Below are 21,671 nucleotides of genomic sequence, written 5' to 3' on the forward strand. Positions count from 1 at the left end.
TCCAGCACGACCCAGACTAATTTCAGGATTGGTGCATGAACAGCCAATCCAGCAAATTGACATCCCTAGCAACTAGCATGGCTGTGATTGGCTAAGAGTTTCTCCCTGGCCAATCATAGCCATGGCTAGTTGCTAAAAAGCATCAATTTGCCAGATCCCAACCCAAATGGAAACATCAGGTGCATTCATCTCTATACATGAGCAATGCCATATCTCTATCCCAATTCTAACCAAATACATCCCTGAAAACACAACTACTGCAAGCTGTGTGTAAACTATTAGTATTAGATGATCCCTTATGACCAACCCTGCGCTCTTTGTAATAGGTCATACCAAATCTTTATGGCATCGTGCTATGAAGCTATAAGCAGGCTACTGGAGATTTATTAAGCAAAATGAAAGAGAATTCTGGAAAAACTTAGTTTCCCAATCCTAACATGGATTGCACCACATTTATAGTGTTTGATACCATTTTTACACTTTGTGTGACAAATGTATGGGAATGTATGAAGTTTTGGCAATACTGGACATTGCATAAGTTGTGATGCTGTATGCCAAATATGTGGCAAATTTTAATTGTCTGGCATGAACTAAGGTTATAAAGATTTACTTAAATAGCACAATTATATTAATGCTCTGAGATGTTAGTCTCAACAGTTTAATAATGCAACATACATAATCATGATCATACAATATACATCATATATTGCAATAGATTTAGAACATGCCGTCCCTGGGTTACTTTCAAGATTGGTTCTGTAGTTGTGTTCTTGTAAGATGGACGAGCTATATTTTATAACTCCAGACCATTTTTTTTTTCCTGTGACGATAGGATCAACATTTGTTGCAACATTTGTGGGAACATGTATTATCAATAAAGCTTCATTGCAGACAACTTTAATAACTCTTGTGTTATGTATTCTGTAGATATAACATTTCAGGCACTTACTACGCTACATACTATGGTACCAGAATCATCTGTGGTTATTGCATTAAGGACTCATATAACTGAAATGTTAGTGTGAGTGTGAATGTTAAGACTCCTTACAAGGAGGACCCACTAATGTGGTCCAAGGGCATATAGTTATATAGTACATAAATCTTTTTTTTAAAGGGCAATCCTTACCTCTGGTTTCTGTTGGTATACAGAGGTTTGGTGGTGACATCATGTTTTCAGTGCAATCCCACTGTAGACTGTAGCTGTAACATGTATTTAGCTGTATTGTGGTACACACTGCCAACCTGATATTACAGCTGAGCCTCTATATAACAAAAGGGGTTGTTAGTGATGGGAGGTGTCACTCTGGACCAGAGTTAAGGATCAGAGTAAGTATTATTTACTATTTTATTAAAAAAATGAATGAACCCGTGCAACTCCTTTAAAGGGGTATTCCCATTTGGGCATTTACATTTAATTGAATTCATTTGCCATATGTAAACATTTCTTCAATTGGATGTTATTAAAAAAATGTTCCTGTGTGAAGATAATTTCTCATAAATGTAGTTATATGGTCCCTTAGAAACGAGATAGCTTCCTTGGATACGACCACCTCTGCTGGAGTGATTGCACAAAGAAACAAAAGGTTTTTGTCTATGAAATGTCCGGCAGATACTCCATGTCCCACCGACGTCCTCTGGTAATGATTGCAGAATCCAGGGGGTCAAGCAGGACTCAATAGCGCATGTCTGGCCACTGCTGCCAAAATGTGAGGTGGTCGCATCCAAGTCAGCTGATCTCGTTTCTAAGGGACAGAATGACTACATTTATGAGAAATTATCTTCACACAGGAACATTTTTTTAATAACATCCAATTGAAGAAATGTTTACATATAGCAAATGAATTAAATGAAAGGTAAATGCCCAGATCGGAATACCCCTTTAATTCTTAACTCTGCCCAAGATTAAAGCCTATGGTGAGATGAGGGTATTTAGAGGAAATATACCACCAGGATGAAGGACTGTATGCAAATGAGCCAGAGGGGCTCCAGGCTCCATTAACACCTATGGATCCTGGAGCCCTTAAGCTCATTTGCATATAGTCCTTCATCCTGGTGATAAATGCCCTTTAGTTTGCGCCCTAATTTACACTGATCTGCTTTACATCCTCTAGTCCCTCACCTCAGCAGTCAAGGATTAGAAAAACATCTGAAAAAAGAACATTACTACTCCTATACAATTGTAAATCTGCACATAAATAAATATAGAGTGCATATATAGTAATCATATACTTGCATGTGGTAATTTAGATAGGAAATCTTCTCCATATCTGGTAATGTAAGTGCTGGAGTACAGCAGCTGTATTAAACACTGATTTCATCACTTTAATTTTTAATCAAGGCTTCGTGATGACATATTAAAGCAATATTTTGCTGGCAATTTATGAGATTTAAATAGCAAAAAGAGCTTCATCTGGAGCGGGATTCTTAATTATTACAGTGGCGAGTATGAGATAAGGACATTAATTGTACTGCCATCAAAACTAATTGTCTGTTTTCTACCAAAACAGGTAGTGCCAATTAATCTGTGTTTAGAGCACTAAAAATGCAGGACATGCTGGAATTAATCAGCCGGTATGTTGGTGGTGCGGCCTTTTACCTAGCTAATAAAGGCATTCATATTATTTGTGCTAGTATGCTCAGAAATATGAGTAACACTCATCAAAAAATGTTAAGTATTACTGGTTTGAAGTACTTTAAATAGGACATATTAGGACAATCCTAGACCATATGAAAAGGAGCTATAAGGAACTATTCTGTTACCCCATCTATAATAACATTAACATCTTATTTTAAAGGGGTTGTCCACTTTAAGCATATTCCAGCAAGTAACTGTTATTGTTTGTGTAATGAAAAGTTATACATTTTCCAATGCACTTTCTGTATCAATTATTCATGTTTTTCTAGATCTCTGCTTGCTGCCATGCAAGAGGAAGCTTCATCGTTTACTTCTTGTAGATAAACGCTGGTTCATGTTCATGTGATATCACACAGGTGCGCGGCTCATAATAACACACAGTGGGGCAGATTTATCAAGCTGTCTGAAAGTCAGAATATTTCTAGTTGCCCATGGCAACCAATCACAGACCACCTTTTATTTTACCAGTGCTCATGAATATTTTAAAGGGAAGCTGTGATTGATTTCCATGGGCAACTAGAAATATTCTGACTTTAAGACAGCTTGATAAATCTGCCCCAGTGTAATCAAAGCTGTGTGATGCTAACGAGCCATACACCTGTGTGACATCACATGACCATAGACATATACTGTGTTTATCTATAGGAAGTAAACATAGCAGCTTCTAGGAAATTGCAAAGAACAGAGAAAGTATATTGGAAAATGTTAAAACTTTTCATTACACAAATAATATTAATTATTTGCTGTAATGTGCTTGCAGCGGACAACCCCTTGAAGGGTATGTTCACTGTATACTCCAGTAATGCTTGTCCATATAAGGACAGTAACATCACTGGGGAAATCCCTTGAAAATTGCTGCTGCCATCGTTTACTCCTCCTTGAGGTGGAGGGGTTATTTATCATATTAGTGCGTATGATAGCCCACCACTGGGCTCATACATATGGCCACTGTAAGTGAAAGAGTAAAAAAAAAGCAAAAAGAATGGGAATATAAATAAACCCTGGTCGGCACTACTTCTGGTTCCACAGCCAAGAGTAGAATGTATGTGTTAACTTTGTTAACGGTGGTGCTCAGCCATATGCAACATAGAATGAGAATGCAGGCGGATGAAAAAAATTAACCAACATTGGGAGAGAAAAGAACTGGACCCCACATCCACACACTATACAATGATCTATTGCCGCTAGGCTACATTTACAAAACAACCTCAAGGTTTTTAGTTACATTTTGATCAAGCCCAATATCCATGAAAAAGTTTGATGTATAAAGAGATTTGGAACTATGTTCAAGGTGGATCCTTCGCAAATTATTAGTTTTTACTGTGTAAACCAGCAAAAAAGTCTTCCACTTACAAGCGCATAAATTACGAAACAGGCGGCACTCACCATCTAGAAATCTTTATTAGTCACAAAATCGGTGCAGAGAGGATAAAACCAGGCACTTTACATGCCGACGAGACGTTTCACATCAAACGCTTCATCTAGCCCTTCTGGATGTACCACTTATTATTAAATGTAAAAGCATTACATGTGAGAATCAAATCAAAAGCTTCACATATGAAATCGACATATGAAGGACTTTTACCAATGCTATCAAGTACCTGTCTGACTGCCTGTAAACCCCCATAGTGGGGTATAAGCTTTCCACATCTATAGATGCTAAACTACAATTCTCTTGCCAGTTGGTGTTTTTTACTGCTTTTAAAAATTAATCGGTGTCCCTGAGATATGAAGGAATATCTGCTAGGAGTGGACGCATTAACCAATCAATGTATTCAGATAAGGGGGCATAGTTATCATACGCTGGCGGAAGTCTCTTAATGTATCGGGGAAGGAGGCTGAGCAGCATTTATTCTATGCCATGCAGGGCCTGGCGTAGAAAAAAACGCAGCCAGCGACATTTCACATATGACAGTAACGCCCCACGCGCCCTCTGCTTAGCCGGCTGCGCCCCCCCTTCACGCCACTTCAAGCCCAACTGGCATGAAAGTGGCGGATTGGCGCAAATAATTGCAAGTGCTAGCAATAAGCTAGCATTTGCAGTTATTTCAGGGCCTCTGGCACTGATAAGTATGCCCCAAGGACTCCAAGCGCATTAGGACACCCTAGGGGTTGGTCAGCGACTTGTGGACCTTTGGGGGCAATACCAACAAGGCTTTTTGGGGAATTCTGGTAAGAGCTTTGCAGCTCTTTTTTTCCCAAAAGAACGCTCTTCTCTACTGTACGTTGTAGGAATGTGCATAAGTGCAACAAATATTTCTGGGTGGGGTCACTCTTCGATTTTTAATAAGCCTCAGAGTTACTCAATTGCCTCTCAGCCTCCTGAATATAATATTCCTTAGTAAGGATAAGAATATTGCCCCCTTGTCTGCTGGCTTCACAACCAACCACGGACTTTATATAATGCAACCATTTTAATGCATTCCATTCATTTTAAGTGAGATTTTCAACCCTATCCAGATACAAAAGAACTGTAACATCACAACTGACTTTTTCTGAAAAAAATTACAATAGGAGAGCCAGACAACAAAGGGGAAGAATAGGTGTATTTATTGCCACCTCAAAAATCAAATATCTCAATCCCCTGAAGTCCATGTACATAATTACTCTTTAATTCATAATCTTCAAACAGACTCACCAATAAAACAGTACATGTATCATAAGAGGCACTAATTGGGCCATCTATGTAAAATCCTAAAGGTCCAACTTCACTTGGTATTTCACCTTCTGCTCTATTCTTCATTTCCACATTTACATTTTTAAACATTTTATGAAGACCTAATTTCCTAACTGTTTTAAACAATTCCACCTCAAATTGTACCACACCAAATCTCTCTGATATGCCAAAGTTTAGTCCCTTCAACAATGCTGACAGAAAGCTAGCACACAGTTCAATTGGTGTCAAGTTTATTACATTGCAAGCTTTGCAATGTAATTGCAAGGGTACGAAAAATAGAAATATAGAGAATAGATTTGTCTTTTCTTTTAAACTCGGTCCAAATGAGCAGGCTATACGATCAGCAATACAGAGAAAATGGCATATTTTGCCAGCAGATTCACAATTAGAAAAAATCCTTTCCCAAAGACCTTTAATAGCCTTTTGAAAAAAACATACCATTAGAGATATGCTGGTCAGAAATATGTTTGTTTTTCTGATAAGAAGTTGACCTGGTTAGAACATGATATCCAGAAATAGAGTTTCCCTAAGTCGCCAGTGTAAATTCATTATAAAGTCGCTACATATCCATATGGGAAACATTCATCCCACTGTCAAACAATTTATCAGTTGTAAATCTGATTTTGTAGTCTATGTCGTCAGGTACTATATTGGTAAAATAATAAGACAACTTTTCATTAGAATCAGAGAGCATTGGTGCTCCATAACTACTGGACAAGGATCATCTAAACTCCTAGCACATAAAAAAAGAACATGCAGGAAACCCTCATGTCCATAGCTTTGCAGGAATAGAAAGGATAGGTTATTTACGAGGAGTAGGTGATAGACAAAAGAACTTTTACGGTGCGAGGCGAGGCTCTGGGTATTATAGGATTTAATGATTGTTATGACATGTCAGTATCCGTCTAACGTACTTCCTTTTCCCAATGAATCCTGCTAGATTTATAATTTTCTTCATTGGAGCTGAATGTCATGCTTTCATGTAACTTTAAATGTTTAAATCATACTGCTCTTTGAAACATATTCTAATTGTGGCGTGTTCAGCTCTTCCTCGAGCAGTATCACATAACACATAACACTGATGACTTATGAGGTGGAGCCTCCTTTTAAGAGTCCCGCCCTCTGCGTCTACAGTATGGCTAGATGAAGTGTGTGTAAAGCAAAATGGCCCGTCGCTATGTAAAGTGCCTGGTTTTATCCTCTCTGCACCCATTTTGTGAAGAAAACTTCTGGATGGTGGGTGCCACCTTCATTACACAGTTCCAAATCTCTTTGTACATAAAAGAAGTATAGAGTCCGGCTGTAAAACCTCATCAGTCATAAGCTCAAGGCAACAGGAATGTTTTTCCATTGGACTCTTGTCCACTGTATGTATATACAGTAGATGGTAACCATATTTTCGAAAGCATATATCCTAGTTTTCCATGAACCTCCTCCTTCTAAGATGTTGTTATTTAGTTTCATTCTTTCTCTCATAATGCCCCTGCCCCTGATATTGTAGGACCATGAGTCCTTATTGTACCATGCACTGGTAAGCCACCAGTTGGCTCAGTACGATGTAGCTAGTGAAGTTTCAGCTTTCCCGAAACAGAAGCCAAGCAATGAGATTGAGGTCAGAATGCCGTGGCAGAACAATATAGAAAGTATTGATGAATATCTTTGCAGCTTACAGCAACTTGCTACATCATGCAAATTTACCCACGCAGGCAAAGACATTTGTATGCAAATAATACAAAGCTGCGCATCTGCAAAACTCAGACAGGCCCTCTGAGACCAAGCGTGACCCTGGTGAAATTACTTGACTCGACTTGCATTAATGATGCTGCAGATATGCGAGCCAAAATACAACATGAACAATGTATTAACTGCACAATACACAAAACATCAAGTGCAGAATACACATTTTGAGTGCAAACTTTTTTAGTGAAAACTTAAATTAAACTCATAGTTTAATAAAGCAACCAGTTTTCAGACAAATTCCACCTAACTCAAAGAAACTGATGACATCCTTTTTCTCATACAATATGTACTTCCACGTCTCTCAACATTCCTGATTGTAGTCCTTACGCATATTTGCATTAATGGGGTGTTTCCTGAAAATTTGGGGTTGTTGTAGACAGGATGGTAGTCCAATAAAGATCACACATAAATATGGGTAAGCAGTTTAACATGTTATAGAAGTGACCAGTATTGGTCATTTATCATGTTATGTCATATTTATGATGGTTCTCATCACTGCAAGTGTCTTAAGAAACTAACATGAAGGTCCAATGTAGCCACAATGAAAAATGTTACAAGTCAGCCAATCCCCATTCTGATATGGTCAGTACAGAGCAAATGGCGGTACAGAGCATATAATATTTGATTCCTGATCCCTAGTACTGGAAAAAGACCCATCAGCCTTATTAAGAGACACTAGTGCTTTACATGACACAGGGTAGGTGAGGTCCCAGATCTTATTCAGCCTACAGCTTCAAGTTAATTCTCTGAGCTGATAACAGGAGACAATAGATTGCATCCAAGTGAATAGAAAATAGAGAGGTCTGACTTTAATAGTATTCTTTCTCCATAATGTGAGATTATATAACACATTTAGCCATCTGTACTGTAACCCACAGCCTCTATCTTTTTATGTAATTCAATTCAGAATCACAGCTGCGCACAGACTCTGCACAGCTTTAGAAACAGGAGGCTCAAAACCTGAAACCTTTCATTCTAAAATATAAAATTCTTTATTAAAATCTAAACCAAAGCTTTTGACGCACAAGTACACTTAAGTAAAGGTCACCTATGTCACGCGTACAAAACAAAAAGGAACCACCAGAAAATTCCAAGCCACTGAATGAATGGAGCATATAATTGTTATCAAAGCCTCATCTTGTAACCCTTTAGATTCTAAATTTGACTAGAGGATGTTCCTCCATAGGTGAAGGTTACAGCTGAGCAGTGCTGCTGCAGGGTAGTACCTGCTGTTTGTATGTCCTATTAGATGGCCCTAATTTGGCAGCAATTGGACGTTCATGCAAACTACCACAAGGAACATATGTGCCCAATTTAAGCGTTCTCAGTTAATATAGTTTGTTGCTGGAGATAACAGAAGGCATACGGTACCTCTATAAAGGTCCATTAAGATAAGAAAGTAAGAGCCCATATTATGGTACTGCTGCATAGTACATCTGGGTTGCACTATCTTCTCCCCTAGAAGAATTGCTTGAGGAAAAATGTGTTACATCTGAGGTAAGGATACTCACCATTGTCTATTGCTAGGATTAGGGAAGTGTAAGTGCTGTTATGAACAAATGAGGATTCCCGATCGAGTGGGGCTGTCGTGTTGACTGTTCCATTCACAGGGTTTATGGAGAGCCAGCCTGCATCATCTTTTAGCATGGAGAACCTGTAACAACAGACCAGACACATTTATACAACTTTACCAAGGCAAGAAATGATTTCTGAATATCTAGAATTCTGGAAATTGATGTGTAACAGAGCAGTAACTTTCTGTAAGCAAAGGTGTGAGACCCATCTCCCATAGGAAACAGCCAGGAAATACAGCACAGTAATAGTGGCACAGGTCATTTATTCCTTCTTTAAAGGGGTATTTCCATCTGGGCATTTAAATTTAATTTAATTCATTTCCCATATGTAAACATGTCTTCAATTGGATGTTATTTAAAGAAATGTTCCTGGTGAGAAGATAATTTCTCATAAATGTAGTAATATGGTCCCTTAGAAAGGAGATGGCTTCCTCGGATACGACCACCTCACATTTTAGCAGCAGTGGCCAGACATGCAATATTGAGTCCTGCCTGACCACTTGACTTCAGTGATCATTACCACAGGACGGCTGTTGGATATGCAGTAACTCCCGGACATTTCATATACAAAAAACTTTTTGTTTCTCTGTGTAATCCCTCCAGCAGAGGTGGCCGTATCCAGGGCCACAGTCTTGTTTCTATGTGTCCAGATGACTACATTTATGAGAAATTATCTTCACACAGGAACATTTTTTTTAATGACATCTAATTGAAGAAATGTTTATATATGGCAGATTAATGAATCTGGATGAGAATACCCCTTTAACTTTCAATTTTTCTCAGTGTATCTCCTTTCTTACTTACTTCTTAGCCTGAAAGATTTTAAGATCAATAATGAGAGACATATTATATATTGTGTCACTCTGTAGAATTACTTTTATTTTTCAAGTTAAATAGAAACTTATTAAAGGACACATGATAAGACAATGTGCAGGGCACATTAACAAGCAAATCCAATGCATCCATAAGTCTTTTCTTCTACCATCTGCCCCGGGCTGTCAAAAGTTCCCTCTTTAAGGGCTCTATTTAACAGGTGATATTTCAAATATTGTTTGAAATTTCTATTTTATGTCAAATTTTGGCCACTTCCTTCACCAATACATAGTATCTTGCACAAGGATAATATAAGTTAAACTATGTGGGAAAGGGTTAGATAATGTGAACATTACTGTCATTGCTTTTGCTTTAGAAGACAACAGAATATAAATAAAAATTAAAAGATGGCGCTTAAGAAATGTGGTTAGGGATATTAGTTAATTCATCCCTGCTTGGCACTACTAATAGCTCTGTCCTTACTTCACATTTCCACATGGCACGAAGCCTCATATGTGGGTAGTAAAAAGAAAATGCAATCCTGTAAATGCATTGGCTTCATAAAACCAGACTGGATTATTATGTAGTAAAAACAAGACACTAGAGGTAATGATTATAATATAAAACCACAAGCCATTCATCACGGGGCAGCGCAATATTACAAAGTAACCTTATAACCGAATATATTATTTGTAATGTTGGCAGTCAGACTCCATAAATCTTCATGCACTGAACAAACCACAATTACTAGAGTAGCAAAAGGTTTCCATATAACAACTTTAAATCTGCAATTGTGAAAGAGTTAACTATTCATTGGGAGGAGGATTGGACTGCCTAACAAAGTTGTATCCGCATATGTCTTGTTACAATGAGTAACGTACATGATCACATATAAATCTAACACAGGCGGTGCCCTTCTTAAGATCACCCAACTTACAGACAACCCCTAGTTACAAACGGACCCCTGGATATTGGTAATTTACTTTACTTTAATCCCAGTTATCAAAGGTGTCTGCGAGTAAGCTATATTGTTAATCCTGGTTCTTATGACAATCCAACATTTTTAAAATCTGATTGTCCAAAAAAAAATCCCAAAAACAATTGGCTGGGGTTACAATTATACAATATACATTTCAGATTTACGTACAAATTCAGCTTAAGAACAAACCTACAGAGCCTATCTTGTATATAATCCGGGGACTGACTGCAAACAAATTATTTGTTTATCCAGAGGGTTCTGTTCTATCAAGTTTGCATTTAAGGACAGAATAGAATTGTGTACACAGTTATAAAATACAGCCATGATGAATCCCGTTATAGGCAAGTGGGAATCCAATTGGTTAAAGAGGACCTGTCACCCATAATTTCGGCACAAACACCTCAGTGTTAGAAGGATAGCGTTACCGGTACAGTGTAATCGTCGGACCACTCACAAATCGGTCCAACGTATTCATGAGGGGGCGGGGTTGGGGCGTGGTTATGGTGGGCCTATGGAGCGGGCAGGCGGTCCGGGGAAGAGGCAGCGCCTCGGACCGTCCCCTAATGAATACATCGGAACCAAATATATCCGAATACATTCAACGATTTCACTGTACATGCCACAGTGTTAGATAGCGTTACCGGAGGTTTCCGGTAACACTATCACTCTAACACTGCAGAGTTTGTTCAAGCATTAGGAGCTGCTTACTGGGGTAAGTATAATTGCTACATATCTAAATGCATGTATATGTGTTTATGTGTATATATGGTGTATATGTGTGTGTGTATGTTTTGTATTTAATGGATGTGTGTGTATATATGCTATATATCTGTGTATGTGTTGTATATACTGGATGTGTGTATGTATATATATATATATATATATATATATATATATATATAAATATATATATATATATAAATATATACATATATATATATATATATATATATATATATATATATATGCTGTATATCTGTAAGTATGTGTTGTATATACTGGATGTGTGTATATATATATGTTGTTTATCTGTGTATGTGTTGTATATACTGGATGTGTGAATATATATATGCTGTATATCTGTGTGTATGTGTTGTATATGCTGGATATGTGTGTATATATGCTGTATAGCTGTGCGTATGTGTTGTATATACTGGATGTGTGTGTATATATGCTGTATAGCTGTGCGTATGTGTTGTATATACAGTACTGGATGTGTGTGCATATATGCTGTATAGCTGTGTGTATGTGTTGTATATACTGGATGTGTGTGTATATATGCTGTAAAGCTGTGCGTATGTGTTGTATATACTGGATGTGTGTGTATATATGCTGTATAGCTGTGCGTATGTGTTGTATATACTGGATGTGTGTGCATATATGCTGTATAGCTGTGTGTATGTGTTGTATATACTGGATGTGTGTGTATATATGCTGTATAGCTGTGTGTATGTGTGTGTATATATGCTGTATATCTGTGTGTATGTGTTGTATATACTGGATGCGTGTGTATATATGCTGTATATCTGTGTGTATGTGTTGTATATACTGGATGTGTGTGTATATATGCTGTATAGCTGTGTGCATGTGTTGTATATACTGGATGTGTGTGTATATATGCTGTATAACTGTGTGTATGTGTGTGTATATATGCTGTATATCTGTGTGTATGTGTGTGTATATATGCTGTATATCTGTGTGTATGTGTTGTATATACTGGATGCGTGTGTATATATGCTGTATATCTGTGTGTATGTGTTGTATATACTGGATGTGTGTGTATATATGCTGTATAGCTGTGTGTATGTGTTGTATATACTGGATGTGTGTGTATATATGCTGTATAACTGTGTGTATGTGTGTGTGTATATATGCTGTATATCTGTGTGTATGTGTTGTATATACTGGATGTGTGTTTATATATATATGTTGTATATCTGTGTATGTGTTGTATATACTGGATGTGTGAATATATATATGCTGTATATCTGTGTGTATGTGTTGTATATTCTGGATGTGTGTATATATGCTGTATATCTGTGTGTATGTGTTGTATATACTGGATGTGTGTGTATATATGCTGTATAGCTGTGCGTATGTGTTGTATATACTGGATGTGAGTGTATGTATGCTATATAGTTGTGCGTATGTGTTGTATATACTGGATGTGTGTGCATATATGCTGTATAGCTGTGTGTATGTGTTGTATATACTGGATGTGTGTGTATATATGCTGTATAGCTGTGTGTATGTGTGTGTATATATGCTGTATATCTGTGTGTATGTGTTGTATATACTGGATGCGTGTGTATATATGCTGTATATCTGTGTGTATGTGTTGTATATACTGGATGTGTGTGTATATATGCTGTATAGCTGTGTGTATGTGTTGTATATACTGGATGTGTGTGTATATATGCTGTATAACTGTGTGTATGGGTGTGTATATATGCTGTATATCTGTGTGTATGTGTGTGTATATATGCTGTATATCTGTGTGTATGTGTTGTATATACTGGATGCGTGTGTATATATGCTGTATATCTGTGTGTATGTGTTGTATATACTGGATGTGTGTGTATATATGCTGTATATCTGTGTGTATGTGTTGTATATACTGGATGCGTGTGTATATATGCTGTATATCTGTGTGTATGTGTTGTATATACTGGATGTGTGTGTATATATGCTGTATAGCTGTGTGTATGTGTTGTATATACTGGATGTGTGTATATATGCTGTATAACTGTGTGTATGTGTGTGTGTATATATGCTGTATATCTGTTTGTATGTGTTGTATATACTGGATGTGTATATATATATATATGTTGTATATCTGTGTATGTGTTGTAAATACTGGATGTGTGAATATATATATGCTGTATATCTGTGTGTATGTGTTGTATATGCTGGATGTGTGTATATATGCTGTATATCTGTGTGTATGTGTTGTATATACTGGATGTGTGTGTATATATGCTGTATAGCTGTGCGTATGTGTTGTATATACTGGATGTGTGTGTATATATGCTGTATAGTTGTGCGTATGTGTTGTATATACTGGATGTGTGTGCATATATGCTGTATAGCTGTGTATATGTGTTGTATATACTGGATGTGTGTGTATATATATGCTGTATAGCTGTGTGCATGTGTGTGTATATATGCTGTATATCTGTGTGTATGTGTTGTATATACTGGATGCGTGTGTATATATGCTGTATATCTGTGTGTATGTGTTGTATATACTGGATGTGTGTGTATATATGCTGTATAGCTGTGTGTATGTGTTGTATATACTGGATGTGTGTGTATATATGCTGTATAACTGTGTGTATGTGTGTGTATATATGCTGTATATCTGTGTGTATGTGTTGTATATGCTGGATGTGTGTATATATATATATATATATGTTGTATATCTGTGTATGTGTTGTATATACTGGATGTGTGAATATATATATGCTGTATATCTGTGTGTATGTGTTGTATATGCTGGATGTGTGTATATATGCTGTATATCTGTGTGTATGTGTTGTATATACTGGATGTGTGTGTATATATGCTGTATAGCTGTGCGTATGTGTTGTATATACTGGATGTGTGTGTATATATGCTGTATAGTTGTGCGTATGTGTTGTATATACTGGATGTGTGTGCATATATGCTGTATAGCTGTGTATATGTGTTGTATATACTGGATGTGTGTGTATATATGCTGTATAGCTGTGTGCATGTGTGTGTATATATGCTGTATATATGTGTGTATGTGTTGTATATACTGGATGCGTGTGTATATATGCTGTATATCTGTGTGTATGTGTTGTATATACTGGATGTGTGTGTATATATGCTGTATAGCTGTGTGTATGTGTTGTATATACTGGATGTGTGTGTATATATGCTGTATAACTGTGTGTATGTGTGTGTATATATGCTGTATATCTGTGTGTATGTGTGTGTATATATGCTGTATATCTGTGTGTATGTGTTGTATATACTGGATGCGTGTGTATATATGCTGTATATCTGTGTGTATGTGTTGTATATACTGGATGTGTGTGTATATATGCTGTATATCTGTGTGTATGTGTTGTATATACTGGATGTGTGTGTATATATGCTGTATAACTGTGTGTATGTGTGTGTATATATGCTGTATATCTGTGTGTATGTGTTGTATATATTGGATGCGTGTGTATATATGCTGTATATCTGTGTGTATGTGTTGTATATACTGGATGCGTGTGTATATATGCTGTATATCTGTGTGAATGTGTTGTATATACTGGATGTGTGTGTGTATATATGCTGTATAGCTGTGTGTATGTGTTGTATATACTGGATTAGTGTGTATATATGCTGTATAACTGTGTGTATGTGTGTGTATATATGCTGTATATCTGTGTGTATGTGTTGTATATACTGGATGCGTGTGTATATATGCTGTATATCTGTGTGTATGTGTTGTATATACTGGATGTGTGTGTATATATGCTGTATAGCTGTGTGTATGTGTTGTATATACTGGATGTGTGTGTACATATGCTGTATAGCTGTGTGTATGTGTTGTATATGCTGGATGCGTGTGTATACATTCTGTCTATCTGTGCGCCTGTGTTTTGGTATTTTAAGTTTTTGTTTTTTAATGTTGCTACAAAAGTTCACTGTTAAGGGGCCCACTGAGGCTTTATCGCCCAGGGGCCCACTGAAACCTGGAGCCAGCCCTGGTTAGTAAGAATATCTCCCTGGATAAATTTCGAATTGTCAAAATGAATAGTTCCATAACATGGAACGCGTTTGTTCTTCCCTCTCTAAAATGTACAAATTATCAGGCTTTAGTTAATCTAGAATTGGTGCAATTTTTTTGGCTTCACTAAAAAATACTAATAATTTCTTGTCAGACACATTGGTAATTGATATAAAGAAGCTTCAGTATAATGGGATGAAAGATGGGGATAATCAGCTTTGTAAGTAGTGCTGGAATGGTTTGTATAAGATTGGAAAGCTGGAGACTAGGCTTCAGCCATAAGGTCAGAGAGAAAGCTCCAAACAGCCATGGCAGTAGACCAAAGGAATCATAGATTTACATTTTAGAGAGGTGGAACTGCCAGGCACGTCCTACTTGAAGCCATTAGAGTTTGCCAATTTGTTAGAAAAAGGAGGGGGAACAAAGACAACAAAGTGAAACATATTGAAAATATTCAATTCACCAGCAATGGAGAGAATTACAGCCAAATTATTGTTGAATTTCAGGCATTTGCCAATTTAATTAGTAATTTTCTGCAGCTTGTGAGCATCTGATCCAGAGATTTTGTCTTTTTGTTTTAATACAATGAGTGAAAAAAATCTGTTTACAGTCATTCAAAGTCTTAAAGAAGAGATATTTTTTCCTAAACACCAAAACATTAATACAGTAGATAAAAAATTGCACTTTAGGGTGTGGCTATCTGACATTCCAATACTATTGAACGGAGAGCCAGGATGCATGCTTGTCCCCATGCTCCACCCATTAGTGAGAACTGGAACTGATTCTCCAGATCAGGATGTAGTCCTTGCAATGGGTGGGACTCTCACAGATCAGCATGTTATCCCATATCCTGTGGAGGGGCATGACTATAGCAAATAACTCAACCAATTCCAACCTAGTCTACAAAATTCCAGTCTTAATGAACTTCCCCACAGTTTTTCTACTGTGGATAGAAAAGGTCAGGCATTTGTTTCTGCCTCAGTGCTGTTTCATGAATCTTTGGCTAATCGCTGAACCTCTCGTTTAATAAAAATTTATATTCTAATGTCCTGCACTAAACCACTCATTACAGAAGAAAATTGGCCAGACCAGAACTGGGTTCTCCCAGTTCTCCATTACAGTTACATGGTCTGCCTCTATTGCTCTGTATGTCCTTGCTTTATGGAAAAGAAGAAGAAAATGGGTACAACTGTGAGCTGAAATATGTAAACAAACATAATATTTTGGCATTATATATCCAGTGATGTCATCAGTGACCCACAACCATCATGAGACCAGTGATGTCATCAGTGACACACAACCATCATGAGTCCAGTGATGTCATCAGTGACACACAACCATCATGAGTCCAGTGATGTCGTTAGTAATACACAGCCATTTTGTAAACAGTGATGTCATCAATGAAATATTGGCATTATATATCCAGTGATGTTGGTAAATTACATTCTTATGAAATATCAAGCAGCACATTATGTGAACATCTTTTGTCTCCAGTATTGTAATCTGTCTCCCTTCTTTCTCTGTTTTGGCAGCCGACATTTGGCTGTTAATTCTTAGAAAGACAATAATTATTCATTGTTTTTCACTGTGACTCAAACTCCAAAATTATCATTTACTTTATAGCAAGTTTGCTTTCAAAGAATCCTAAAACAATGCCCAATTATTCTCTCAGATCTTCTCCTTGAGAGAAAAAAACACATGGGTAATGAAATCATAACAATAGTAAACATCCTCCTGTCATGCTCCTCCGCCATCATCAAGCAATGCAAAAACTGTTTGCCAAAATCCCACTAGTTACAATGTCATTGTTCGACAGTCTGACGTGTTGATTTATCCCACAAGAGAATGGCATTCATTCAGCGTTCTACAATTCAATGTAGTTACTCATCTATATGAACCCCCTATTAGCAGTGTCCTGCCAGTAAGAGGGAAGCACTAAATAATTAGAACATTATTTGGTATGTTCTTTTACTATTCCTGATTAATTGGATACCACCAGTAACCAAAGCTACAAGCAAGTAACTTTGAGATGAAAAAGTCCTAAAGTTCCAGTTCCCCATAAGGAAACAGTAGCAGTATAAATGTCATCATTAGTGAAGTTCCTTTTAGATAATGACTTTAGGTTCCATATAAATCTGTACAGACATTGTATGAGCTTCAGCTATGATTAAGCAGAAGTCTCCATAACATCATAAGAGGTTTTTATGGTTTATCATGAAATCATTTATCCAAAACATTAGCTAAAAATGGGTTTAATTTAATAAATAAGAACAGTTTATGAACCATCAAAAAATGTAAAAATGTTAATCTGCTTGTCCCTATAGCACATACTGAGGGGTTATGCAAATAACTAGAACATCACTATGTATAGCGTTGGAGGTTCAGAGGGGTATTGATCTTGGCATGTGCCCATGGGTGTGTTTGAGTGCTACTGGATTGGTTGGGTGGGTTGTGGTCTACTGTTTCTGGGTGCAAAATGTCAGCAGACAGATGTACATTTTGACCAAAAACAATAAAATACAGCCCTGCAAATCACAGCTGAGGTGAATGCAATATTAAGGGCACCATTGGGTGTACAGATTCTATCCTCCCAACTATGGCAATTTCTTATTTTACTGGTTTTTACATACTAAGATGTGATCAGCGAAATGGTAGCCCTCAACACAGAAACCAATGCAGCAACTTGGGAAGCCCAAACAAAGAAGCTCTTTAGATCTCTTTTAGAAGAGCACAATTAATAAGCTGATCTTCTGCACAGGACCACCAATATAGAGTAATGGTAACTTTTCAAGAATGGATTGAATTCTTTATCTTTTTTATGTTTGTATTTAAACTGTTTTTATACATAATTTATGACATATCTACCTATTTACCTATATATACATAGAATTTTACATAAGCTTGCTTCACAGCTTGCTTCATGTTTATGGGCTGTTAAAACCTATAAAACTATAATTCCTCATTTCTACTTAATGTCTTTGACTATATAACAATGAAATATTCTCTTTATAATTGTGACCCGAATTACACTGTTCTTGTAAAAATATCATCTGCATTATCATCTTCTCCAGTCTGAGACTGCAATACAAACACCAGCTGATCCTACAGTGTGGCCTTGTCCAATATTTCACGTTTTATTAGGTTCTCTGGATACATTACTGTCATATAAACAACTGTGATTGTCTTCATTCCTGTCCATTTCTATCATCAATACACTGTTCTCAGATTAACCCCCTGCTGACACTTTGTTACTTGATATTTAAGAAGGCTGAGGTTACATATTACATATATAAGATGTATGTTCATTCTAGCCTTATGACTTAGCTTTTGTGGCTCTTGCTGATGCCTGCAGATAACATATTTGGATGTCTGGCTTGATTAAGAGAAAATATGCAAATACGTTTTTCAGGATGTGTAAGGAAAACCACGTCTCTTTTAGCTACCTTGGAAAGCAGCTCTCCATTAGCATAACTTACAAGAGGCCTTATGACATGATGAGGGGCACTATTTTGACCTGGTTGGGTCTCTTCAGTACAGCGTAAGGAACTGGTTTGGCTTAGTGAGAGACTATTGACTAGGGCGGGAAGTAAGATTAAAAGAATTTGTTCCTGTACCGAAACCAGACAAAAAAAAAGGCAATTAAAATAGTATAAAATACAACTTTCAGACATTTTAACTTAATGCAACAGAAAAGATTGAGTGTTTTCTTACAAAATAAAGTCGAATTGTGGCATCTCAAGACATGAGACAATGGGGCATATTTATCAGGACCTCTGCGCACCGCCAGTGGCGCAGAGGCCCTGAAATAATCACAAATGCTAGCTTATTGCTAGCTTTTGCGATTATTTTCACCAATCCGCCACCTTCACGCCAGTGGGGCGTGAAGGGGCGTGAAGGGGGGGGGGGCGCGGCCGGCCGAGCGGGGGGCGCGGCCGGATGGGAGTGGGCCGGCGCGGGGCGTTACTGGCCCCGCGCCTGCGCACTCACTGCTCCCGGCGACTTTTCATATGTGAAAAGTCGCCGGTTGCGTTTTTTTCTACGCCAGGCCCTGTCTGGCGTAGGATAAACGCTGCGCATCTGGCAGCCCGATACATGAAGAGGCAGAAGCCTCTTCATGTATTGGGCTGCGAATTTACAGCGGCGGGGCTATCATACGCTGGCGCACGAGCACCAGCGTATGATAAATATCCCCCAATGTGTGAGAAAATAACTGGTTCTTCTTATCGGATAAGACCAAAGGCAGATCACCGTAGATAGCAGCTATTATTTTCAGCCCGGCTGAAATGGAAACACTAGATTGGAAATTATTCTCAATTGTATAAAGGAAGTCAGGATTCATTGTTTTCAATGTTATAGTCTATCGTGTGTTTTGTTAACAGGTAGGTATGAATGTTCCAGTTTGCTGCGTATTTGCTATAGATTTGCACATAAGTAATCCACCTGAAACCCAATTTTACTTACTGTATTCCCTATTCTTTGAATAGAGGAAAATGCACAGCCCTAAATGTATGCTTATCTTGATGTAGAAATCCATGGGAGTATTTTTACAAAAGGTGCATGATTATTCCCTCTGAAATGCCAGCATTGGTCCACCTGTATACTTGTTAATCAAATAATCCCTTATAACAAAATGGGATTTTTAGTTTACCTGGAGGGTCACTTATTGGAGGTCCACTTACTTTATTTTCCAACAAAGAAATAGACGTATGTGAGGAGGTACTTAAACATCAGGTTCAATTAAAGTTTCTCTTCTACAACATTATTGAGAAGATGTTGGTCATCCTATCTGCTATTGTAGTCTCCAGTCGGGAAAGGCTGCCACTAGTGTCAAGATGTTTAATGGACATGTGGTTCAATATCTCAATTTCAATTCTATGTACATGTATGCCTTACCAATAATATGAAGGATAAGCGCCTGATCTTGTACTGGCCCTAGGGAACAAAGGGCTGATATACACACTTGAGCAGCACGCCATTTGCTATAAGCAGACCCAGAGAAGTGAAATGAGTGCTGGTCAGACATTTGGTCTGCTCAAATTAAACACTTGCTGAATTCATGTGAATGGTATCTAACAATTGAGACTAGAAAAATCTAACAATTGATAATCCAGGCCAGTAAAGATCATCTCCGCTTCAATTCAAATTATTTTTCATGAACTTCAATTGAAAGTAACACCCTGGTCACAATGAAACAGGAATGGCTCTTTCCAAGCTATCTTTATAACGCTCCTTAAGGGTAGCTTACCAATCATGAGGACCTTCGTGCTATGACTAAACTTTTATATACACTTATGTGCAGTGATGTAACTAAGAGAGACAGGGCCCAATAGCAGACTTCTGAATGCGGCTCCCCTTCCCTCTCAAAAAATATACATATTTGTATACTAACATACGTGAGTTGCAGTCACAGACATTTATACACACAGAAACAAGTGGACAGAATTGTTGCTACTCCTTGTTTAATGAAAGAAAAACCCACAATGGTCACAGAAATAACTTCTGTGATTACCGTATATACTCGTGTATAAGCCGAGTTTTTCAGCACAAAAAATGAGTCAATATACACAAGTCAAGAGTAAAAAATACTTAAAAAATAGTAAACTTTTATACTCACCCTCAGGTGGCCCCGATGTACAGCGCTGCTCCCCCGATGTCCGCGCCACTTGTCTTCAGGCTTCCGCTCCCGTCTTCTTTCTTCTGCTAGGCGCCGCGGCGCGTCATACTAGGCGTTGGCCGGGAGAGACCAATGCTGGTGCCCAGCAGAAGAAAGAAGACAGGCGCGGAAGCCTGAAGACAAGCGGCACGGAAGCCGGAAAACAAGCAGTGCGGACATCGGGGGAGCAGCACTGCACATCAGGGCCACCGGAGGGTGAGTATATAAGTTTATTTTTTTTTTAATGCTGGGGCAAGCTGTATACTACTGGGGACAAGCTGTATACCACTGGGGGCAGCCTGTATATCACTGGGGGCAGGCTGTATACTACTGGGGGCAAACTGTATACTACTGGGGGCAAACTGTATACTACCGGAGGCAAACTGTATACTACTGGGGGTAAGCTGTATACTACCGGGGGCAAGCTGTATACTACCGGGGGCAGGCTGTATACGATTGGGGGCAGGCTGTATACTACTGGGGACAAGCTGTATACTACTGGGGCAGGCTGTATACTACTGGGGGCAAGCTGTATACTACTGGGGGCAAGCTGTATACTAGTGGGGGCAGGCTGTATACTACTGGGGGCAGGCTGTATACTACTGGGGGCAAGCTGTATACTACTGGGGGCTGGTTGGCTATATACTGGGGGGGTCTGTGACCAATGCATTTCCCACCCTCGGCTTATACTCGAGTCAATAATTTTTCCCAGTTTTTGGTGGTAAAATTCGGGGTCTCGGCTTATACTCGGGTCGGCTTATACTAGAGTATATATGGTAAATAAAATCTGACAAAAGTAAAAATAAATTGAATTTCTATGAAAATTATGAAATGAGAGGCAGGTTTTTTA

At 38.0% G+C, this 21,671-nt stretch overlaps 1 protein-coding gene across 1 annotated transcript in view; it reads right to left on the minus strand.

The window, feature by feature from the left end:
• CDH13 (cadherin 13) overlaps positions 1 to 21,671 on the minus strand; it is a 548,360-nt gene that overhangs the window by 38,498 nt on the left and 488,191 nt on the right. The window contains exon 11 of the mRNA XM_072117266.1: positions 8,564 to 8,706. Coding sequence (XP_071973367.1) covers positions 8,564 to 8,706 — 143 coding nt within the window. The remainder of the gene's footprint in view (positions 1 to 8,563; positions 8,707 to 21,671) is intronic.

The sequence above is a fragment of the Engystomops pustulosus genome, chromosome 7, assembly GCF_040894005.1.
Source record: "Engystomops pustulosus chromosome 7, aEngPut4.maternal, whole genome shotgun sequence".
NCBI classification, from domain to species: Eukaryota; Metazoa; Chordata; class Amphibia; order Anura; family Leptodactylidae; genus Engystomops; species Engystomops pustulosus.